The 26322-nt window shown below is 38.9% G+C and overlaps 1 protein-coding gene across 1 annotated transcript in view; it reads left to right on the top strand.

The window, feature by feature from the left end:
- The window catches only part of PRUNE2 (prune homolog 2 with BCH domain), a 324875-nt gene that overhangs the window by 244832 nt on the left and 53721 nt on the right, over positions 1–26322 (top strand). Inside the window, 1 exon segment of the mRNA XM_020995504.2 lies at positions 24977–25056. Coding sequence (XP_020851163.2) covers positions 24977–25056 — 80 coding nt within the window.

Below are 26322 nucleotides of genomic sequence, written 5' to 3'. Positions count from 1 at the left end.
TGGGGTGAGAGGATCAGGGTTCAAATCCTGGCTTCCTCAAGTCATCCACTTTTTTGGAGCCTCACGTTCATCATCTGTAAAATGAGGAGACTGGTTTAGATGATTTCTGAGGTCCCTTCCAAATTTAAATCTATGTTTCTTGTTCACCCTGTATATTGTAAAAACTCCAGGATTTTAACAAAGAAGGCCAAAAATAGATGGAAGTCACCATCAGCTATTCTCTACTGCCATCCCCTTCCAACCTTATCCAGTCTTAGGAATGGAATGGTCAGCAGTCTTTCTGAGCCGTCAGTCCCCTGACTCCCCGCCTGAAAGTGGAGGGGGCATCCTCTGAGCCAGCACCATCACAGCTGAGAGAATTGCTGTTCCCCAATGAAACTGGCCAGCCTCGTGTCGTTTGCCTTGCTGGGGCTGCCGTGGCGGCTGGTACAAGCAGGAGGTTTCTCTGGAGGCAGGTGATCATCCTTATTTAGCTGTACCACTGATCATGTGATCAGAAAATGGTGGAGGAGGATGTGTCTGTATTCCTAGTTAACTGTTCCAGAAGAAGGATGCTAAAATGCACTTATAGGACATCCTCTTCATTCTCCTATTAGAAAGCCTCCACTCATCCTTCCGAGGTAAGTGATTTGGCAGGGGCAGAGGTTGAATCTGAAATGGAAGCGTGGTATAGAGGAAAGGCAGGGACAGTTTGAAATGAAAAGTATTCTTTTAGACCAATCTATTACTATTGTTACTTGGCTGGGGGGGGGGGTAAGAGAGAAAGCACGGGTCCAACAAAGCATCCTATCCTTATCTCTGACAATGGGGTAGCTCCGTGTGGATGCTGTGGCCGGCCGCTCTTTATTCAGGATTATTTTCTCAGGGAGTACACTCATTCCGGGTAATTCGGCCAAACCCTTACTGCCCAGCTGGGTTTATCAGCCCTCGGTTTGTTTTCCTTACCATTTGCATCTCTAAAGTGGAGAAGGAGAGAACAGATGCAGAGTCAGTTCTGTTAATTGTTTAAAACCATTGCTAAACCGGGAACCCAGCAGTCAATTGACATGGACAGCAGAACGAGGCTGGGGAATTTTTTTTTTTTTCCTGGTTGGTTGTTTTGCTCCTGATAGCAATCGGGGAACATGACTTCCCTCCTCCTTGGTAACACACTTTATTTTGTTTTATTCTAATGAGGCTTGTAAGGATCACCTAGAGATTCTAATGTGAGGGAAAGAGCAGGATTATTAGTGTGGGTGTCTGCATATTAGCATCATTTCCCTCAGATTTTAGATTTCAGAAACTTATTAGTATTGTTCACCTATCGCACCACAATTTCATTAACTAACTAATGGAAGAAGTGAGGGAGATTGTCACCTGGGCTAAAATCTGGAAGGAGAGAAATGTGTAGGTTATGAAATATTCTCCTTGGATAAGTAATATTGGAAAGAAGATACATTTACAATTTGTCTGAAATGATTTAATTATTATGTTGCCTGGAGGCAGAAGTTTGGGCTTAGGTGGTCCTTAAAGGACTGATTTCAACCCCTTAATTTTCGTAAGAATCTTTTCAAACTCAAGAATGAATTTCAGAATGTATGCAGCATATAAAATGTTGGTTACTAAGAACAAATATTGGGTGAGCAAAAGATGTGTTTGTGAAATAATTTTTAAATTAAAAATACTTTTATTTTAATATGTAATATACCTTTGGGGTGGGGGTAGGGGAGAAACAGTCTTTGTTGTCATGCCTTCATTGTCAACTTAGTTGTTTTAAGAAATACAATGAATACAACCCTGATTGCTCCCCCCACAAGAAATGCAATAAAGTTCAGACTTTCAAACTGCTTATTTAACAAAATGAGAATGAGATTTGAAATGTGCACAAGGAGTTAACACAAATTATAACACAAGGTTTAAAACAATTGACATCTTCAAAGCACAGAGGTACTTGCTATGTTCTATGTGATACCTAATATCACATGGGTGCTAATCTTTTTTTTTTTAAGTGGAAATCAAATTCTCCTTAGAGTCACAGTTTTAGAGCTAGAAAGGAACATTAAGGAATATCTAGTCCAGATTCCTCATTTTACAGATGAAGAATTGAAGGCCTTAAGTGAAGGCATTTGTCCAAGATCACACAAGTAAGCAGTAGAAGAGTCAGAATTTGAACCCAAATTCTCTGGTTCCAGTAACACTGCTCTGGCTACTACACCAGGTCAGAGTCAAAATAGACTTTTTCAAGTGACCAGGGAATCCTATAGGGTATCCCAATGAATTTCCTTTAACATTTCTGTTGACTTTATCATCAGTGTGCTTCACTTTGTACTTGGCAGTAATTCTGAGTTTTCTGAGTAATTCCAAGAAAATTCTGAGAGGAGTTATCTGCATTGCTAAATCATCACATCAGCTCCTGAGCTGAATTGCTGATGGCCCAAATGCTTTCAGAAAGTATTGTTAGTAGATGGATGACAATACTTGGAGTCTGAGCATGTAGGATAAGCTCTTGTTGTAAGTGAAAATGAAAGTGTAGAGGAATAGTGTAGAGGAAACTGACTTCTCCCCCTGCCCCCAATAGCTTAAAAAAAGGACCTTCCTTTGGGCATGTTGGAGTTTTTACAGGCAAAGGATTCTCATTCAGACCTGGGATTCTGGGTCCAGCTGATTTGCTCCCTTTCTGAAAATGGTTTTTCCTTCTAGGACTTTGTCATTAAATGGGAGGGGGCTGGAGAGAATGAGTGAGACATGATTAGTGCCATGATTCAAGAGGGAACTGCTCATTATAACTGGCAGCTTCTCCCAATCCCATTTGACAAAGGGGTATTTTCCTGTGCCCACAGTTGGAATAGTGATGGTAATAGAAGAGGGCATTAGAGGACAGGCATTTGGCAGGAGAAGGGGCATAGGACCTCAGCATCTTGTCTCAGCACTACTTCCCATTTCTGAGCTTAAGATAACTATCAGATTGTCATAAGATGCTTTGTTTTCTATTTTCTACATGCATTTTCTAGGGGAGCAAGATTCTAGTTAGAATCATATCATTTTAGAGCTGAGAGAGCCCTTAGATGTCATTTAGTCCAATCTCAATTTAGAGATGAAAGAAACTCGGAGAGATCATTTGACTTTCCAGTTATATCAGAATAGGGACCAGAACCTGGGTCCCTTGTGCCTTTCTTACTCCTAGAGTTTTATTGAAACCTAGTCAATAAAATTTAAATTTATTAAACTTGTTTATTCATCTGCTGTAATCTCATTCTAAGAGTTGGATGGCATTTTCTTTCATAAAGTTTGTCTTTAACTGGAAGCTTAGGAATACAAATTTGGAAAAAATGGATCAGAACAGTCAGAGTGCCGTGAATGTACAATTAGGAAGTATAAGGATCACTTTTACCAGAGCAAAAATCAGGACAGATGACTGGTTGACACTTCACTAGTGCCTGCAATATACTACCCATGCTGTCATGTATATGCTCACTACACATATATACATATATATTATATATATGTATGTATCTTTGGATGGTACACATTTTGGTAATAGAAATGTCCATATTTCTGTTAATGGCATCTTGCAATTACCCAGGTTTGCAACTTAGGAGTTATTCTTGATTCTTCATTCTCATTCATTCCTCCTCACCTCCCCCCACATACATATTCTGTTAATTGCCAAGGCTTGTCCATTCTACCCCCACAAAATCTCACAACCATCCCATTTTCTCTGCTCACATTACAACTATCCAAATCGAAGCTCTCATTACCTCTCTCCTGGTCTACTGAAATAGCCTCTTAATTGTGGTCGACTTACCTTCCGTCTCTCCCCTTTTCCAACCTGTCTTTCATGTAGTAGCCAAAGTGGCAACATTCTGATGATGACCCTCCCCTGTTTAAGAAACTTTATAGACTTCACAGTGCTTCTGTGATAAAATATATACTCCTCTGTTTGACATTTAAAACACTTCACAGTCTGGCTCCAACCTATCTTTACAAACTGATGCCCCATGCATGATATCCTTCAAGGCTCAGCTGAGGCACCATCTTCTAGAGCCCTTTCCTGATTCCCTTAGTTTTTAATCCCACCTTCAAAATTGCATTTATTTTGTATGTCGTATAATGACTTATCTGTGAACATATTTCTCCTTAGTAGAGTGTAAGCTCCTTGAATTCAAAGACTTTAATGCCTAGCTCAGTGCTAGACATAGAGCAGACATTTAAAATGTTCTTGTTTAATTTAATGCAATGATCATTAGGGTCTGGTTTTCCATCTTTTGTGACTCTCATCATGTTCTAGCATGCATATTTATATCATAATACTGACTCGATTCATTGTTTGCTTACATATTGGGATTTCTGGGACATTTTGGTGCAATAATTTAGAGAAATCATATTTGAAATCCTTCATTTTTTTGTTCAATAGCCCAAACGTGTACTGTGTGAAGCAGTGTTCTAGTGTTTGGCGGGAAGTACAAAGGTCCAGATAAGAGGTGGTTCCTCCTCTGAAGAGCTTACAGTCTAGTGGAAAGATAAGATAGAATAGAAATGAACAATCCTACTCACATATGAGAAACCATGACCTTTCTGGTGAAGTGACTGCCCCAAAACCACACAGATACTAAGTAGCTGGCCTGGGATTTGAGCTCAGTTTATCTGACTCCAAATTTGATTTTTTTTCTATGAACAAAGTGTTTTGTAGTTTGCTTGTGGAATTGCTATTGGGTCTATATGTTCATCCCAAAGCATATATCTGTGTAGGTGATAGAACTGACCAGTACTTGGGGGATAAGTAACAGAGCTAGGATTGAAACTCAGATCCTCTGAAGTCTTTCTTTCTTTCTTTCCTCCCTCCCTTCTTCCTTTCTTCCTCTGTCTAGACCACACTTCACTTACACCACACTGCCTTCCTCATGTATAAAATTAGAAGGTTGTACTAGATGTTATCTTAGTCCTTTTCACTCCATCATTGTATTAATCTATAAGAGAAAGGGAGATAGACTGACTGCATGACCTCTCAGGGTCCTTTCTTCCCTTGTCTGATTTTTTAACAGTGGCTGGAACAGTAGTTTTCTGTGTTACCTCTTCCAGTCAAAGACTAAAAGGAAACCACTCACCTAAATCAGCCATTGCCCCAGGAACCAGGTAACCACTGAAACAAAAATATGACTCAACATGTTTTTTGTCTCCTCCAGTTCTCAGAATTGTGCAGGAGCTGATGATGAAAAATTGCAAGGTCTAGAAATATCCTATTCAAAAAGAAAATAGAAGAGAGGCAATCATTATTTAGTGGAGAAGCTTCCCCAGTGAGATCATGGGGGAATCGCTGAGCATGCATTATAGTAGGGAGACAGGTAAAATAGGAGACAGAAGGAACACCTACTAGTTGTGTGACCCTAAGCAAGACACTGAACCTTGTTTGCCTCCATTTCCTCATCTGTAAAATGAGATAGAGAAGGAAATGGCAAATCACTCTGGTATCTTTGCCAAGAAAACCCCAAAATGGGGTCAGAAAGAGTCTGAACAACCACAGAAGGGAAGTGGATTTTGAACACCTGAGCCACTCCTTCCTTGGTGTGCTGCTTCTTAACTAGTGGCCTGGAGTGGGGGCAGGGAAATGCCTTTTAAAGGCCATGTAATAGTCTTAGCCCAGCAATGCAAATTTTCCTTGAGAATTAACACTGGGCTTAGTGAATCTATATAGATTTTGCCTAGTCTTCATCTGTCAGGTGACAGTGGATGGACATGAGGCAGAGCTCTGTATCTCTTTTTTTACATAATTTGGTTCTAGCCTATCTGCCTAGACTAATTTCACATTAATTACTCCACCTCTTGTATTCTGTGTTTTCCCATCAAACTGGCCTGGGTTTCATGGCATTACATCTCCCACCTTGAATGGACTCTCCTCCCATCCCTGGAATGTTCTTCTTCCTTAGAATCCATCTCTTAAAATCCCTGGCTTTCCTCAAGCCCCAGTTCAAGCACTATCTCCTACATAAGTGTGGTCACTAATGCCTTCTCTCTTCAAAATAACTTTGCATATATTTTGTACTTGCTTATCTGTTTGCATATTGTTTCCCTGCAGTTAGATATAAGTTCCTTGAGGGAAGGAAGAATATCATTTTTGTCTTGTATTTTGGCCCGTAGCATAGTGTCAGTTACACAGGAATTATAAATGATTGTTGAATAATGATTTATCCCAGTACAGAACTGGCTGAGGCACTAGGCCCAGCTGACATCATACATGTCATCATTAACAACAGTAATCCAATAACAAAACGTTTTGAGTCCTAAATCAGCTAATCCTTTGAGCTTCCTCACAGCACTATTAATCCATGAAATATAGATGATTTGGACGTTAAGGGCACAGATTCATCTTCTGCCATCACCAGCTAATTCTATAAAATTAGCACATGCCAATAAAGGAACTATGGTGAAATGAGTCAGATGTAATACTAAGGTTAGCATATCCTTGTGGGCTACTGAGAGTCTCCCTCAGGAGATTGTAAAATTAATCAAGTCTTACAAATTAACTTCATAAAATGTGATTATGCTACTTGGTGAAGAAGATGTAAATAAGAATGATATTCTCTCCTCTCTCTCTCTCTCTCTCTCTCTCTCTCTCTCTCTCTCTCTCTCTCTCTCTCTCTCTCTCTTTCACTGTCTGTCTGTCTGTCTCTCTCTCACTCTCTTGCTCTCTCTCTTGCTCTCCCTCTTGCTCTTGCTCTCTTCCTCCCTCCCTCCCTCTCTCTTTCTTGTCTCACATGCCCTGACACATACTCTCTATCTAGATCAATGAAATGAAAGATAAGAATCCTTGGAAGTGTTGTAATGATGGGGAGTTTAAAAGCAGGCTTAGATTCAGAACTGGAAGGGACCTTAGAGTTCATCTTTCTAGACCAACCTCTTTAGTTTACACATGAGGAAACTAAGGCTCAGAGAGGTTAAGAGCTTTGCCTAAGAATGTATGAAAAAATAAATAACAAAGCCAGGCTTCAAGTCCTGGTTTCCTGACATCACTTTTAGTACTGTCTCCACTACAACACATGGCTATATGCCATGACTAATAATGCTACTTTACTGATTACCCACATACCATATTTCCTAAAATCTTAGAATTTTAGTTTGCATGACAATCCTGGAGATTGTTTGAGTGTGAAGAGCTTGACCTAGCCTGCAGCGAGCTTGACAAGGACATGATCTTCTCCCAAGTTTGGGCTGGCCCCAAAGATTTATAAAAGTTTATGGCAGGAATGAATTTGGGAATGATAAGAGAAGGGGAATTTGTTTATTCAAGGCTTCCTGGGTAATTTTGGGTGGGATGTCCAAGAGGATATAAAAACTGCAAGACAAACATTTATTAAGCACCTACTGTATACAAAGGCAGCTAGATGGTACAGTAGATAGAATGCTGAGTCTGATATCATGGTAGTTTTTGTTGTTGTTCGGTCATAAAGATACTGGAGTGGTTTGTCATTTCCTTCTCCAGCTTATTTAATAGATGAGGAAACTGAGGCCAATAGGGTTAAATGACTTGCCCAGGGTCACATAGCTAGTAAGTGTCTGAGGCTGGATTTGAATTCAGGTCTTCTTGACTCCAGGCTCAGCGCTCTATCCACTATACCACTTAGCTGCCCTGAAGTCATGATAAATCTGAGTTTAAATCTGGCTTCAAGACACTTACTATCTACGTGACCCTTAACCTTTTTCTGCCACAGTTTCCCCAACTATAAAATGGGTTTAATAATAGCACCCACCTTCCAGGGATGTTGAAAGGCTCAAATGAGGCAGCTCACCAAAATTAAATCTGGTTATAAATGAGATGCACCTTGTATGTATTTTATAATATATTTATATATGTCCACTCTGTCATGCTGAGTTTTGAGTAAGTGGCTTGAGATCAGCAAGTTTCATTTTGGTTCTTGTATTCCCATTGCCTAACACAGTGCCTGGCACATAGTAGGCATTTAAATGCTTGTTGATGATTTGAAAGGCATGCCCACACTGATGTAATCACAGATCCTTAAGTAATAATGCAGAACACAGTGCAGGGGCTTGAGTGAATTGTAAGCACCAGTACTTAATTTCCTCTCCTGCAAGAGGAGATCTCCTTCCCACCCCTAGTGTTTTGTACCATCTGGGTTTTAACTCAAGCTACTCAGGAGTTGGTGGGTTGTGGTTGTTGTGTGATTTGTCCTTCATTTTTGAAGAGAACCATGACATCAGGGAGATGACGACATGACTTGCCGTTGGTTTTAATTTGAGTGAGAGAGGGCTGTGCAAAGTCACCAGCCTCACTTTCTCCTCCAGAGCCATCTGTGTTCAGTGGCCAGATGTCTATCAGGATGACTGGAGATGGCTCACAATGCAGTGGGAGTTCCTGGCCCTTTTAAGCTTTGAGTTGCAACTTTGAGTGAGACAACACCCATTTAGTGAATAGACTTCTTCAGAAAGTGAGTCTAGGGATGGCCCCTTTGATCCAAAAAAAAAAAAATCAAACTGGGAGGAGAAAACCCTCAGGGTTTCTGGCCAAAAGAGAAAGAGTAGTTACTATTTACATTCACCCTGAGCCAAAAGAGCCCCCAAAATAACCATCAAGTGGTGCTTGGGCAGGAACCTATTGTTGTTCAGTCTATGCGCTCCAGAGTGAAATGAATGGGGAGAAAGAAGCAAGTAAGAGATGCAGAGGTTACCTCAGAATTTCAGGTTCAGTTTACCTGGCCTAGAAGTATTACGAAGGCAGCTAGATGGTGTAGGCCAGGGTTAGAGGGCTGGACCTGAAGTCTGGAAGACCGGAGGGAGTTCAGATCTTGTTTTAGATGCTTACTACCTATGTGACCCTGGGCAAGTCATTTAACCTCCATCTGCCTTAGACAGAAGGAGAAAATGAGGATAAGTATAGTACCTACCACCCAAGGTTGTTGTAAAGATCAATGAGATAATGTGTTGAGAGCTTTTCAAATCTTACAGTTGTGCCATATAAATGTTAGTTATTATTGCAGAGAGCTGAGCTACTTGGGCACTTTCTCCTCTGTACCTGCCCTTGCAACACACACTGCTCAGATAAGCTGCTGTAAGTAGTCCTGTGAAGTATCTCTTTGTAGCCCCTAGGGTTGTTAGAGACAGCCCACTCTGGATGGCAGAACCTGGCACATAGTAGGCGCTATATAAATGTTAGGCAGCTAGGGGGTACAGTAGATAGAGTCAAGAGGACCTGACTTCAAATATAACCTCAGACATTTACTGGCTGTGTGACCCTGGGCAAGTCACTTAATCTTGTTTGCCTCAGTTTCCTCATCTGTAAAAATGAGCTGGAGAAGGAAATGGTAAACCACTCTGGTATCTTTGTGAAGAAAACTCACATGGAGTCATGAAAAGTCTGACAGGACTGAAAATGACTGAGCAACATATAAGTTCTTTCTTCTTCTTCTTCTTCTTCTTCTTCTTCTTCTTCTTCTTCTTCTTCTCCTTCTTCTTCTTCTTCTTCTTCTTCTTCTTCTTCTTCTTCTTCTTCTTCTTCTTTCCTGTTCCGCTAACTCTGTGGTTCTGAAAATTATACTATCATGGGGTCATATGTAACATCATAGTTTTAGAACTGGAAGGGACCTTAGAAGTCAGTTCTACCAATATAGTGCAATGGAAGGAGCCCTAGATTTAGAGTCATAGGATCTGGCTTCAGGTCCTATCTCTGATACTACCAGTGTGACCCTGGGCAAGTCATTTAAACTACTTTTTACAGATGAGTTTCCTCATCTGTAAAATGATGGGGTTATGCTAGATGACTTCTGACCTCAGAGGTTCCTCCCAACTCTAAATCTATGGTTGCATACAACAAGACATACATGAAGTCATGTGTCTTTGTATATGTATTGCTTTGTACACACACAACACAGACACAAAAAACCATTCTGATCTCCCTAGCTCCAACACCTAGCCCACCCTCTGACACATAGTAGGTACTTAGTAAATGCGTGTGGACTTGACTCTTCTACTTCACAAATTACTTTGTATTTATTCTCCATACATCTTGAATTCCCACTAGAATATAAGCTCCTTGAACACAGGGACAGTTCCCCAATGACTAGCAAAGTGCCTGACACATAGTAGGCACTCAAAAAAATGCTAGTTGAACTGAATCTAAGTCCAACAAAATCATCCACATATATTTAAATTGCTTTGGTCCTTTTCATCTCTAGGGTCTGATACCTGTTTGTTTTTCTGGCCCCCCCCTCAAGGTTCCCTCTTTCCCCATGTATTGCTTTATGACTGCTTTCTCTCGAACATTTCAAAGCATGCTTCCTGACCCCTTTTTTGGACAGTATTGCTTCTGTAATTAGGATTGCACCTTCCTGACTTTCACATATTAGCATAGCAGTATGATATAGCATTGTACTTACCTATAAGCAGGCATGTGCTGCCTCTGGCTCTAACTGGGTCTGAAACCTGTTATTGTTAAATTTTTGGTGTATTTACAACTTGGAAATCACCAGATTCCACAAGTCAGAGCTTGGTTTATTGTTTTATTGATTGTCTAGGTTTTTTAAAGTGATGGAAGAAATGTTAATAATGAAGATTAAACAAAAATGTGTCAGGTAGACTTTTTTCCCCAGAGATTTAGTTGTTAAACATTTACCAGCATGCACCTGCCTATAGGATTTCAACTGAAAACAGTCAGAACTGTCTGGTTCTTTATACCTAACTGCATAATCTAGCTTATTGATTCTACAGTTTATTAGGTTTTTGTGACTTGGGAGGTGGGGTCTGGACTTCTGCTTTCATCTGTGTAGAGTACTCAGTGTGCAGACTCCCCCCTCCACCTCTCTATCAATGTAGCCTATTGGTATGAGGTATATGCAAATCCCAAGGTTGGCCCTAGTGATAAGGTGGTGATCCCTATTAAGGTTGTACTTCCTAATCTTCTATAATCATGTGCATCTTTGGTCTGACAGTGTTCCCCCCTCCCCCGTCTCACACGTACCCACCCCCCTCCCCCCCCACTCCACTACAATGAAAACGTACACCTCCTAACACTCACCTCTTTCGAATTATAGCAACTCAGGGATGTTGGTTGTCGCCTCCCACAGGAGAGTTTGATGGCAGTCCACAAATCCCATGGCACAGATGGTTGCCTGTGCCACTTAAAACATAAAATTGGCATTGACAAATCCTGTCCGCCATTCCCTGTACTGTAGAAGCCAAAGCACACATAATCCATTTTCCTATTTATTCGGCCTATAATTGACTCATGTGGAGAACAGTAATCAAATTGTGAGCTGCAGCATAGGATGGTGCTTAGATGGCCTTGTTTCAGTCAGAAAGACCAGGGTTCAAGTCTAGCCTCTGACACATAGTAGCTGTGTGAACATGATTGTTACTTCATTCATTCCTTTATTTATTATATACTATATTATGTTATATACTATATTACTATATTATAAGTATTTATGTACCTACCATGTGCCAGGTACTGTGTTAGACTCTGGGAAGATATAGACAAAAAAGAGAAGGGAAGGGAAAGGAAGGAAAGGGAAGGAAAGTGAAGAGAAGGCTCAAGGAACTTAATTATACTGGGAAGGAGCAATGCATAAACAGATCAAAAAGTGCAAAATATATATATGAATAATTTGCTGTGTGAGGCATTAAACAACACAACCTCTAGATATGTCCATCATCCTTCTAAGATGAATGGTGTGGCTGATCTAACTGGTGGGAAGACAGGGCGAAGGAGGAATTTGCACATTGTGGTAAAAAGAGATGGGTAAGCAGAGGTCCAGACCTCCCCTCACCCCTGAAAAATCACGCCAATAAGCTATTTTTATATAGTTGTGTATAGAAGTGAACTGAGAAGTTGTCTTATTAAAACACACCAGAGAACAATTTGTTTATTTTAATTTCTTGGACTGCTTCAGCCCAGGAAATATAAATCAAGGAAGAGTGTAGGCCTAGAAAGTACTCCAGTTAGTGGTGCTGTTTTTCATGAGAAACACAAGGAGCTTTTCATCACAGCAAAATTCCCTTGAGATGCTGTTAATGTTTTAAGTTTAATTTTGCCAACTCTCAGGGATTCAAGACAAATATAGCAGAAAAAATATATTCGCAATTTTTAAAAACTACAAAACATTTCTAAATTCAAAAATAATGCTGCACAAATATATTAGGAGTATTTCTTAGTTGTAATAACATCAGAGACTGTGTGCCTCTGTGGCCTGTATGGCCTGTGAGCTTCAGAGAGTTTTACTTCCACAGGCTTGTGAGCTAACCCTGGGATTCTGAGGCATCCTTTTCACATTCTGTCTAAAAGATAAAGACTTTTTGAATTTCAATTTCTCCACCTATTGGGATGTTTCCTACAAAAATCAGCAGAAAGTCACAAACACCCCTGGATCTTTTCTCTCTCCACACGTTTCCTTTTACTGGCTGTGTCTCCTGCTATTTCTGTCACTGGCTCCTTCTGTGTCTCTCACAGTCACTGCCTCCACCTTTTCTCATTTCTCACTGTTCTGCAGGCCCCAAAGGGCCAGCTGGGTGACTTTTCTTAAAGTGTGATGATACTGACTAATTTTTAGAAACCAAATGCTTTCATTTTTAACTTTATTTACAATGTGTACCTGGCAAAAGTCTCTCTTAAAAAATGGATTCATTTTGAATAATGCACTTTCCTTCTAAACACATCTGGCTAAGCGCTATCATCAGAGAGAATTTTGGACTTGATGTTGTTTTAAAGTAATTTTAATGGCTGTGTTTTACTTGGTAGTCTGATGTAATTTACATATATGTGCATATAGGCATAAACATTGCATATGTGTATGGAAAGCAATTATATCCTATTCGGAGGAAGCAATGTGTATAGAAATAAATATATACAAATATATACACATGTATACAATATACACATATATGCTTATATGTATGTATATGTGTACATAAACATGTATGTTTTAAATAAATAGAAAACAGACACACATATATGATATGTGTACATTTGTGCACATATATACAAATATATATCTGTATATATACACATACATTTATATACTTTATATATATTTTGTATCTAGGGCAAATAGGTGGCACAGTCGGTAGAGCACTGGACTGGGATTCAGGAAGACTCATCGTTGTAAGTTCAAATCTGGCCTCAGACACTCACCAGCTATGTAACCCTGGGCAAGTCACTTTACCCTGTTTACTTTACCCTCAGTTCCTCATCTGTAAAATGAGATGGAGAAGGAAATGGCAGACCATTCCAATATCTTTGCCAAGAAAACCCTAAATGGGGTCATGAAAAGTCAGACGTGACTGAAATGACTGAAAAAGAACATCTGTGTGTATAGATAATGTGTGTGTGTGTGTATATACATAGAAACATATATACACAATGTGTATGTAGACATGATATATGTTTATGTAGGTGTGTATATACGTATATGTGTTTATAGACAGGATATATGCATGTATAAACAAGATACGTGTGTATATGTGTGTTCACAGAAACAATGTACATATACATGTATGCACATGTACACACGTGTGCGTAGATAAGGTATGTGTATGTGTGTGTATATATATACACACAAGGTATAGGTATATGCGTGTACATATAAGTATATATACCCAGATCTGTGTCTATAGACAAGATATAGCTATGTATTAGCAAGATTATGTATATGCATGTATATGTGAATATGCAGACATGTACATGCACACATGTATACATGTACATCTTGTCTAAGAAGACAAGAAGAAGAGAGATAGGCCTAACTGTGAGTCCAGTTGAAAAACATCTTTCCTTCCATGGAATTCTGGTACAATAATGACACCTGGATGAAGGACAGCAGCCTTAATTGTCATTAAGAATTATAGTCCTTTCTGATACATCTTATATTTAGAGCTGGGAAGGACTTTGGAGATCACCCAGAGGTGGGGAACCTTTGGCCTTGAGGCCACTTGTGGCCCTCTAGGCCCTCGAGTGAGACCCTTTGACTGAATCCAAACTTCACAGAACAAGTCCCTTTAATAAAAGGGTTTGTTCTATAAAACTTGGACTCAGTCAAAAAAGCCACACTTAAGGACTTGGCCTTAAGGCTGCAGGTTCCCCACCACTAGCCAAAGCCTCCCATTTTACAGATGAAGAAACATCTGTAGAGAGGTGATGGTCACACCACAAGTGGTTGAGCTGGGATTCAGACTCAGGTTCAGTGACCCCAGGTTCAGCATTCTTCCCCTCCCCCTCCCACCACACGGTGCCATTTCCGCAGCCTTTTACTGGGACTTAAACCAGTTGTACATTTATACAATTAAGACTCTTCACTAATTATACTTTGAACATTGGCAAAGAAAACTGAGGCAGTGGAGTAAAAAAAAATCTCAAATTTTTTTTCCCTTAGTTTGAAAAATGTTTCTTCTGATTGTCACTAAATCACTGAGTAAACTTGAGAAGTTACTTGTGTTTCTTGGGTTTCAGTTCCCTCATCTCTGAGATAACGGTGTAGGACTTAAATGCTCCCTTATTCATCCCCAGCTCTGACATTCTAGGACGCTGTGATGCTATATCAGGTAACCAATTCTAAATTAGAAATCATACAGTACCCTCAGGGTTCCTGTTTTCAATATTTTCCCCATGGTGCCACTGCAGAAGTGAATTTAAAGGAAGGAAATATACCACACCCTATTTAGAGGCAGCTGTGATGAGGCAGATAGAGTCAGGAAGACCTGACTTCAAACCTGGCTTCAGACATTAGCTGTGTGACCCTGGGTTGGTCACTTAACTTCTGTTTATCGTAACATGGCAATAATAATAGCACTTACCTCACAGGCTTGTTGAAAGGATCAAATCACATTAATATTTGTAAAAATTGCTTAGCACAGTGCCCGGCCCATAGTAAGCACCATATAAATACTCATTCCCATCCTTTCTCCCACTTACATTTTTTTCCAGTTTTCATGTCCCAGGCCTGTCAGCAATTATGTATATAGTAGAGCAATTCAGGAGGTCAGAGTTGCTAGAACCTGTGAAAGAAATGTTGATGTGAAATTCTCTAGCCTTAAATTCATAAGGTTACCTATTTAGATTTAGAATGTACCTTCTAGTAGTTCATGTAGCCTAACACCCCCATTTTATAGATGGGGGAAACAGAGACCCAGAGACACGAAAGGAAACATGGACAACGAAACTAAGACAATAGAAAGTACTATGACTGAGTAGAGCACAAAAATCTGGGGTTCTAGGCTTATACCCACAAATTGTTGTAGGACCTGAGGCAAATCACTTCATTTTTTAAAAGTTATTCCAAATATTTTAATAGGAGTTCTATGCAAGGCAATTAAAACACCAGTTTGTGGGGATAAAGTCCATTAGAGAGAGAAAATACAGGACACAGGTAGCCATGGAGCTGAATTTTCTTGATTTAGGGCAGGATCTGAGAGTCCACTGTTTTCTGATCAGCCTTGTGCTGCTCCATAATCTCATATTTCTCTTTTTCTGTGTCAAAAATCTCTCCTTCTTGGTGTCTAGGTTCATGGAGCCTCTTCTTGAAGTAAACAGTAAGATGATTTGGAATTTTTACACCCAAAAGATTAACCCTGGTCGGGGTGGCAATGATAAATTTCTGATGGGTCCTTCTCAAAGGAACATGGTTGATGGTCAGAGGTCCAGTCACCAGTAGCAAGCTCTAGCCAGCTGCTTCAGGAAAACCACTCACTTGGCCCTGTTGGGGACAGTAAACATAATCAGAACTGTACTCAGGGTGATGCTAGCTCAGTGTCCTCACATGCTAGCTAAAGGACTTTTTGTGATGACTTAGCAGCTTTCTAGGCACATCCTCAGGAGGGTAATACCTCGGCATCTTGTAAATCTTTACTACATGGGTTCTTCCATTCTCATCACCACCAACTGGCTTTGAGGTAGTAGTAGGCACCTTCTCTTTCTTTTTCCTTTCAACTTGGGGTTTTGATGCAGCGTTATTTCTGCTTAAACATAACTAACTGGGAATACGCTGTAGACCTTGAGTATCTTACCTATCCCTTGCGCCAGGACTGGGTTCCGACTGCAATGCTTTCTAGACTTTTTCACCACCTTTTCAGCCATATCTTCCTGTTTGTTCTTCTTTTTTTCATTTCTGACCTTCTTTTCCATGGTTCCTTTGGGGGTTTTTTGTCCTCCATCTTGAGAAAAAGGAAAGAAATCATTTCATTTTTGTACTTTGGTTTCTCATCTATGAAGGAGGCACCATAACACCTGCATTACAAGTATGTTGTGAAATTTGATTAGACTAATAGAAAATGTGTCAAGCCCTTTGGAAATGAGTGCTATATACAACTACAGTGGTGTCACTGAGAAGAGGGGAAAAGCTACACACACACACACACACACACACACACACATTGGAAAAACAAACAGCAAGGTTTTCAGAGTAGAGAATTTTTAAACCAAGAAAAATAATGAAAAGGGAAATGGGAAAAGATAGAAGAGGAAGAAAGCAAAGACAAAGAAAAAAAGTCAATGTTGAAAAGAAATGTAGCTCACTTGGGCTAACGGCTGACAGGGTCATCGAATTTTGAGCTGAAAGAAACTATAGAGATCATCTCTTTCAATCTTTCCATTTTATAGAGGAGGAATGGATCCACTAAGGTTAAATGATACAGGTAGTTGAGTAGATGAACCAGTATTCCAATCTCTCCAACTCCAAATTTGCTTTTGCTCAGCTCTGCCTTCTCCTTCTCTTCTTTCAAGTAGAATCAGGAAACTTTAAAAACTAGCCATGAGGTCTACAAAAGACAGTCTTCCCTTGCAACTGCTCTAGGAAAGGGAAAGGGGGCTATAATAAAAATAGCCCCAAAGGTAGCTCATTGGGAGTAACCTCTCCATGGAATGGCCTTAACAAAACCTGGGTACCACCTTCTCTATCCTGAGAAACCTGAGCATTAAGAGTGGGGTTTTCTGTTATCCATTCTTCTGCCCACACTTTACTGTGTTTATATGGAACGACAGCCCTGACTCTGGTGACTGGGGAGTGGGAAGTGATGGCATGATGCACCCACTAATAAACAGCTCAGATGATGATTTGTTAAGCGTTTAGCTTTTTCTAAAGATTTCTTGGCATCTAAACTTCTCTCAATATTTGTATGGTATTTAAAAGATTTAGAATTTAAGAGGTACAATCTAAAAAAAAATTGTATTCAATTCAGTTTCTCATCTGGATCAGCCAAGGCTAAGTTTTGTACTAACTAGCACAGGCAGATTGCATGAACTTAACTAGGATCAGGAAAAGAAAGATTTTCCTTTGATATTCTTCTCAAATTTTACTTTCTGTAAGAGGCCTTTTGTATCTCCTCACTCCTTCCTGCCCCACTCCCCAAGTGTTTTCTTTCTGGGGTTAACTTCCAATTATATTGCATATATACCCAAATATACTGTGTGTGTGTGTACACACACACACACACACACACACACACACACACACACAGAGTGTATATACATGTACATAGTTGTTTTGCATGTTGTCTCCTTCATTAGAATGTGACCTTTTTAGAGGCAACGGACCCTGTTTTCATCTTTGTTTGTATGCCCAGTGACTACATAGAGCAGTGACTGGCACATAATAAGCATTTCATAAATATATTTTGATTAATTGATTCAGAAACTTGTTTGAGGGAGGATTTATGCATTCTTATTGCTGTCAGTGTTTCTAAGGATAGATCCTCCTAATCCATACAGCAGGTACAAGCTATACACAAAATTATTGATTAATGGTGACTCAGTGGCCTGAAAGGGTTAATGAGCTCTCAGAAATGCGTGACTTTTCCTCAGGGAATATGTCATAGACAGTGGAAGGTATTAGAATTTGAGCAGTACTTTACAAACACACCTCAATGAATCTTTATACTAATTCCAAGTGAGTTTCCTTTCCTTATTTTATATCTGAATGATGGAAGATTGGAAATTTATGACTTTTACAAGTTTCAGAGAGAAAAGAGCCATTAGATCAAGAGCCCAGAAGTTTAATTTCTATCCTTCACTTTCATCTACTTTTTCAATCCCCCCTTATTTTTTCACTGAAGCTCACATTCTATTCTCTCCTCCTCTGCCTTCTGACTCTACTATCCTTATCTGTCCTAGAGTGAGGCAAGGAGGCAGTGTTAGGTAGTTGTGGACAGTTGATCACTGGAATGAGAGATCTAAAATAACATAGACATAGCTTATTGTCCAGAAACAGATTTCCTTCCCTCCACCTTGATGCTGCTATATGGCTAATTAAACTGATTTTAGGGGGTTTTTTGTGGCTGGGACTTAAAGGCTTTCTTGGAAGAGACAGGGGATGCAATGCAAAGGGTCCTTTATTTGACATATTTAACTAACAGCGTAAGTGTCTGTGACTTGACCAGTGATACTGTAGGATGTAAGGGGATGAAGAGGTGGAGAGATAAACCAAGAGCTACCACCAGAATCTGGAGAGGTCAGGGTACACGTGGTGCAGTTATGAGAACCAGCAGACAAAATTAGAATCAGAATCCTGAGGGAATCTTGTGTTCCAGGGTAGGAAGAGGAAGTTCATATTGGTCCTGTGAGAGAGGCTGCTCACAGAACTCAGTACATCATTAAAATATACGCTTTCTATTCCTCCTATAATCATTCCATGTGTTGAGGCAGCTCAGGGATGCTCAAGAAGACTAGGTATTTCATAAGGAGGGGCAGGGTCTGAATCAGGAGCATCTGATTAGTCCTGTCACAGTGCAGGTGGCACATAGCTGTTATCTAAAAGCATAATTGATTAATCAAGAAGTCTTAACTATGAATCCTTTAAGAGTTGAGCTTTGAAAAGCTTACTTCGAAATCATCCTAAGGAAGTCATTTTTCATGTTATTTTTACCTTTACTCAGTTTCCAGAGAAAATCTTTTTTATCAGTCCAGGAAACACAGACCAGAAGAGACCCCAGAGAATACAGTGGGAATTCCCTCACTCCACAAAGGAACATTAAACTTTGCAAAAACATGTTCCCTCATCTTGGCCTTGACCATTTTATGCTTTGGCCAGTTTGTCTGAGGGGCCTACAGGATGCTTTACTCCCAGCAAGGTTTGGTTGCCCACTGCTCATTGTACCTGCCCATCAGGAAATAGTACCATCCAGAAGCAGGGGGGTTTTCCAAGTTTAATTCACTGCTCATTTTATACTAAAGGAAGCTCAATCTCAAACAAATCAACCCAGTTCCACAAAAAAAAAAAAATGCTGATTCCTTTAAATTCAAAAATGCTGAACAGACATGAAATGTGCCTTGCTTTGATTTTTCTACTTGACCTAATGTCAAGGGTGGGGAGATTAATAGTGTTTGAAAGGATTTCCCAAGGTTCAGCTATCTCCTCATGGTATTCACTTGTCCTCCATTAAATAGACATCTGACCCAGTTTACCTCCACACCCCTATACAGCTGCTGTTAGCATGCTTTATGATGAGCATGTGATCCAGATATGCAGAATTTCACTTCATGAAATATATTTGTCTATGCTTCTGATCCCTGTCCTGGTGACTTCTTATCCTTTATATCAAGCTTATTTATCAAACTACACACACACACACACACACACACACACACACACACACACACTACATATAGCCATGAGCGTGATCCTGAATATGGGCTGAGCATAGGGGAAATAAATAGGTCAGGCCAGGGTAGAAAGCAAACCCCAAAGCATCTTCTTGGGTATCTCAGACATCTTCTTTAAAAATCACAGTGTTGGGTACAACCTCTAGGTGGAAGCAAAGATGTAGTTGAGCAGAGATGGATAGAGTATCTTTTCTTAGCAACCAGAACAGTGTCATTTTGTGTTTACAGACTCAGCCTTGTTGCTGGGTTTTTGTGTGTCATCCTTAACTCTGGTCTATATTGACACTTTTGACCCCAAGAAAGCTCAGACTCTAATCAGTCGTTCCATGTAGATGGAGTAATTTGCCTGAGTGGTTTCTTGGTGAGACAGTGGCAGGATTACTTACCTGGTCTAAGAAACTGCTTTCATATCATACTTCACTAAATCCTGTGTTTTGCTGCCCAGGGAACATGGTAAAATTACTGAATTAATATAATCATGTTAAAGGGATTAGAGTAAGTACAATTCACATCTCTTTTTGAGTATGTTCTAGCCTCAAGTTGACCCCTTGTCTAGCCCTGGTCCTAATTTCTCCCTCTGTTCCTAGCATGGTCTTAATTCTTTCACCTATCTTTCCTATTTCAACTACCTATTACTTTACTTCTTTTACCCTTCTTCTTTCCCTCCACTCCCTTACCTCATGCTCCATACTTTCCCTTTTTTTGAACCAGCCATTGATTTTCCTGCATCTCCCTGATAGAATATGTTTTATTTTATTTTATTTTCCTTAGGGACATGAAAAATAAAGACCTTTTTCCCATCAATTCCCCTTCAGCAGACAAGTTTGTCAGCCCCTCTAAACTGTGTTCAGCACTGAATTTCTCATGTATATGGACCAATATCCAAGTGGTGGCTGCATTAAACTTTTTGTCAGGCTATAATAGCATATGCATCTGTAATTAATGAAGCACAATGATGAAAACTACAGATGAAATGAAATTTAATCTTACATATATATGGCCTTTTCAGGAGTTCTTAATCTGGAGTCCATGAACTTGCTTAATATTTTGATAACTATATTTGAATATAATTTGTTTCCTTTGCAGTTCTATGTATTTTATTTAATTTGGGTATCCCTTTTGAAGAGGGAGAACCAATTTAATTTTATTTAGTGGCCATCCCTTTTGAAGAAAGAGAGCTAATTTATTTAATTGATAATTTAATTTAATAATAATACATAATTTTATGTTGTTTATTTAATTTTAATGTGTTTAAAAGCATTATTCCGAGAAGGGCTCCATAAGCTTCAATAGAATGCCAAAGAGATTTATGACATGAAAATAGTTAAGAATCCTTGCTTTAGACCACTTTTCCTTTATATTAGAATTATTACAAGTATTCTTATTTATTTGCTTGTTTGCTTTTTCGTATTTGCATTTAATTTTAATTATATTTTTAAAAGTATCCTTATAATGCCTTCTATAGTTGACACAATTTTTTATTAGAGAAATTAAGTATTATACAAAGAAAAAAGGGGAAAATATTTATAACAAATTATTTGTGGTTATTTGTTTTTGCCTGTCTTTGCATCCTCAGTGTTTGCCATTATGTCTGCACAAAGCAAGCAGTTAATAAATGCTTTTTTCATTGATTTTTCATTTATTCATTATTCCTGTGGAAGATTCCCTTAAACTGTTAGTATTTTCTGCTTTTTAATCAAATTATTATGTATCTGTGTATTTGTTTGCTTACATGTTGTATTACTCAAAAAAAGGTAAACTCCTTGTGGGGAAAGGACTGTTTTGTTTTGTACTATCTCTGGAGCCACTAGATACTACGATTTGTTATATTGAATGGCATTAGAGTAGGGTGTGTGTGTGTGTGTGTGTGTGTGTGTGTGTGTGTGTGTGCGTGAGAGAGAGAGAGAGAGAGAGAGAGTATTAATAAAGCACAATTGTCATAGGCCACTAGTTAGGAGTTGAAAATATTTTCTTATTTTTATTTTTTTTAGGCAACTGGGGTTAAATGACTTGCTCAGGGTCATACAGCTAGTAAGTGTCAAGTGTTTGGTCTGAGGCTGGATTTGAACTCAGGTCCTCCTGACTTCAAGGCTGGTGCTCTATCCACTGCACCACCTAGCTGCCCCCAAAATATTTTCTTTATAGTGAATGTATTCAGCTAATAGGATTTGAGTTGAACTCCATCTCCAGATGGTTAGCAGGCATAAATAGACCAAGAGAGTATTTAGATTCTGAGATCTTCATTGAATCTTGGCCTCAAAGAAGGTCTTTGTTTCCTGAAATGGAGGCATTATAATCCAAAAGAATGGAAGCTTTTTGAGGGCAGGATACATGTAAGACTTGGCACATAGTATATAGAAGGAATGCTTTTTGATTGGTTGATTGATACTTTAAAGAATCACCCTAAGTATAATTCAGGTTAGCACCTGTGTTATGTTTGGTTAATAGTTTATCATTCTAACTGAGATTTTACGTTGCTCATTAAACAGACATCTGTTGAACGGTGTGCAGAACGCTATACTACGTGCTGGAGGAGGTACAAAATTCAGTTAAAACACAATCTCCCCAGCAATGAAACTTACTAACTAAATTCTTATTATTCATTGCTCATAGCCCAAGGGCCTCTCAAATTCTCAGGTGCTCCAGGCCCCAGAGGGGCAGCTAGGTGGCACAGTGGCTAGAGTACCAGGCCTAGAGGTAGGAAGAGTTAGGAAGACTCATCTTCCTGAGTTCAAATCTTGGCTTAGACAGTTACCAGCTGTGTGACCCTGCGTAAGTCACTTAAACCTGTTTGCCTAAGTTTCCTCATCTATAAAATAAAGTGGAGAAGGAAATAATAAACCACTTTAGTATCTTTACCAAGAAAACCCAAATGGGGTCACAAAGAGTCAGACACAACTGAAATGATTAAACAACAACATCTGAACCCCAGAATTGCTTAAACCCAATGTAGATATAGGGATAAGACTGTAACAAGGTGAATACTTTACATATAAGGATCTGTCCCAAATTATGGGATATTATGAAGTCAAATAGTGTTCTGAAAAAATACTGCTTTAAATTTAAAATATTCCACAAGTACACTTATTAGCTGTTTAACCCAAAGCAAGTTACTTAACCTAAATCTCAGTTTCTTTAGCTGTAAAATGGGGATAATAAGCCATAAGTCTTCTTACTTTCTGGAGTCATTAGGAGGGAAAGTGCTTTGTAAATCCTAAAGTTCTATAAACATGAGACATTGATGTTATAGTCATCTCTGAATGCCCAGCTCCAACAGTTTTTTTCTTAAAATAAAAAAAGTTTTTATTAATAGCTTTTTTTGCATCATAGTAATTTCTTACCTATCCTCTCCAGATTGAATTTTTCTTTGTGACAAAGAAAAACAATTAGGCAAAAATATCCGATACAGAAATCTTTTCCAGCAGTGTACATAATACTCTGATCTGGTCTTCCCCACTCACCATGAAGGGGGAGGTAGGCTTCACTCTCTTTTCTTCAGGGCCTCCCCTGTTTCGAATTGGTTTGGGGTTTTCCCCCCTTTAGAGGCAGCTAGGTGGTGTGGATGGAGTGCTGGGATTGGAATCAGGAAGACCTGGGTTCAAATCTGACAGAAGATGCTTACTAGCTGTGTGATCCTGGGCAAGTGATTTAATCTCTTTCCATCTCAGCTTCCTCAAATGTAAAATGGAGGTTACACTAGCACCTACCATACAGGGAGGCTGTGAGGATCAAATGACATAATATTTGTAAAGCACTTAGTGTGTGGTGCCTAGCACATAGTGGATGCTTAATAAATTCTCATTTCTTTCCTTCCATTATATACTCAACATTCAACTTCCTTTCAGTATTGTTATGGTTGTGTATCTTGTTATTGTGGTTTTATATATTTCACTCTGCATTCATTCGTGCATCTTCCCTTGTTTCTCTATATTATTCATATTCACGTTTTCTCATTGTAAAATCATGTTTGATTACATTCACATAGCATAATTTTTTCAACTGTTCCTCAGTTAATAGACATCTACTTTGTTTCCAATTCTTTGCTGACATAATGAATATTTTGGTGTAGATTTGACCTTTGTTTCTGCCTTTGCCTCCTTTGGGCCATATGCCCAGTAGTCAAATTGCAGAGTACATAGAGAGTTTAATGATTTTTTTTTGTATAATGCAAATTAAAATACAAAATAATTGAACCACATCTTCACAGCTCCATCATTGTTTCTTCAATGTGTCTATCTTCCCATAGTTCCTCTAAAATTGATTGTTGCCGTCTTCTGTGATCTTTCTCAATTAGCAAGAAATAAGTTAAAAACCTAAATTTTAAAAAATTTGCATTTCTTTTACTGTAATTGATTCGGAACATGTTTTCATGTCAATTGTTATTGGTAAATCTCTAGAAAACTGTTTATATATGTGCATATATGGATACACATAAATTATATGTATGTGTATATGTATAGCACCAAGTGCCAAATATTGTATGTGTGTATGTATGTATACATGAACATATATATATATATATATATATATATATATATATATATATATATATATATATATATATATATATATGCTCACAGACATACATTGCTTATATACATATATATGCATACGTATTTCCACTGAAGGGAAAGTCCAAAGATATGTCCTATAAGGACATGTCTATATAGTATCTTGAATATGCCCAGATAACATGAAAAATAGAAAGCCAAAATAATATCCACCATCTTTCCTGCTTCTGAGATTTTCTGTGATAAATTTTAAAATTCTTATCCAACTTAGGTAAAAGGGGATGACTGGTTATTTGTGTAGAGTATAGCAACTAGCCACAGTTGTTATCTCTTACAACTGGGAAAATGTCTTACCTGAATTTGAAAACCTAAATTAGTTTTAATTTTAGGCTAGGAAAAATGACCAGAGCAACTGGGATACAGGCAATGAAACTTAGAAGGGATATAAATTTAAGATGTGATTTTTAAAGGTTATATAACTTTAAAATTTGTTACAGTTACATTTTGGTGGTACTTTTACTCCTTTGGCAGCTTAGAAACTAATTAGCAAGAAAATTAATTAAATTTGGAAGCTTCCAAATGGAACCATTCCTTTCCCTAACAAGGGATAACTCATTGCCTGATTGTTTTTCTTTGTCACAAGGAAGAGTTCAGTTTGGAAGTGAACCAAGTAAGTCTCTCCCTGACCTGACCCAGTTCTCCCTGGACCTACTCTGCTCCTGCCCTAAGTGACACCTTTCCTAGAAGTAGCCTCAGGGTGTTCCAGATTTCTGTCTTCACCCACCTCTTCCATGGAGAGAGACAGAGATATTTTTAAGAATCTTTGGGGACCTTTCAAAAGAAAACAACAATCAAAATAGCCATTCCTTTTAACTCTTTGTTTTGCTTTTTCCAGAACACTAGCAGATGATGTAGGAATGGATATCCCCTTTGAAGAGGAAGAGCTAAGTCCCAATTCTGCAGACATGAGACCTGGTGAGAAAAGCATTAATTCATTCTCCTAGCAACATTCCACACCCAAGACATTTAACTATTCAGTGAGAAGAATATTTCCTGTGCTTTTAACAAATACTTTTGTGCTAGAAAAAAAAATAAAGAGGGAGGGAGGCAGGGTTTGCTGGGAGCTTAGACTTATTTTGTTATATTAATTTCATAGTTAATTTAAGCAATGATAATTTGTATTTGGAGCCATATTATCTCTTATGTCTCCACTTCATCTCTCATGGCTTTTAGTTGCTATGATTGCTATCTACTCTGTTATAGTTGTTGTTGTTCAGATCACTCTTTGTGATCTCATGGACCATAGCACACCAGGCTCTTCTGTCCTCTACCATCTCCTGAAATCTGTCCAAGCTCATGTTCATTGTTTCTAGGACATCTTGGCCTCTCCCATCCCCTTCCCCTCTTTGCCTTCAATTTCTCCCCAAATCAGGGTCTTTTCCAATGACTCCTGTTTTCTCATTATGTGGCCAAAATATTTAAGTTTCAGCTTCAATACTTGACCTTCCAGTGAATAGCCAGAATTAATTTCTTTAAGTATTGACTGATTTGACCTCCTTGCTGTCCAAGGATTCTCCAAAGTCTTTTGCAGCACCACAGTTTGAAAGCATTGATTCTGTGGAACTTGGCTTTCCTTATAGTTCAACTCTCACAGCCATACATTGCTACTGAAAAAACCATAGCTTTGACTACATGGACTTTTGTTGTCAAGGTGATGTCTCTATTTTTTAGTATGCTGTCCAGATTTGCCAATACAGCCCTTGTTCACTAAATAAAAAAGGCATGTGGTATAATGCAAAAGGCAGCTAGGTGGTGCAGTGGATAGAGTGCTGGGCCTGGAGTCAGGAATACTCATCTTCCTGAGTTCAAATCTGGCCTTAGACACTAGCTCTGTGACCCTGGGCCTTAACTCTAACCTTGTATTCCTCAGTTTCCTCATCTGTAAAACGAGCTGGAGAAGGAAATGGCAAACCACTCCAGTATCTTTGCCAAGAAAACCCAAAATGGGGTCATAGAGGATGGGACACAACTGAAAAATGACTGAACAACAACATAATGGAGAAAGTTAAAAGATTTGGGTTCATGTCACAGCTGTGCAACTCATTAAATTTAAACAAGTCACTTAAGCCCTCCAAGCCTCCATAGTTTCCTTCTCTGTAAAATGAGGCGTTGGTAGTGTGTGGTATGATCTCTAATGTCCCCTGCAGCTCTGATCTCTCTGGGCCTCACTTTCCTCATTTC

Source organism: Phascolarctos cinereus, unplaced genomic scaffold (assembly GCF_003287225.1).
Source record: "Phascolarctos cinereus isolate Bilbo 61053 unplaced genomic scaffold, phaCin_HiC Scaffold_4;HRSCAF=312, whole genome shotgun sequence".
Classification (NCBI taxonomy): Eukaryota; Metazoa; Chordata; class Mammalia; order Diprotodontia; family Phascolarctidae; genus Phascolarctos; species Phascolarctos cinereus.
This window is presented reverse-complemented; position numbering and strand designations above follow the sequence as displayed.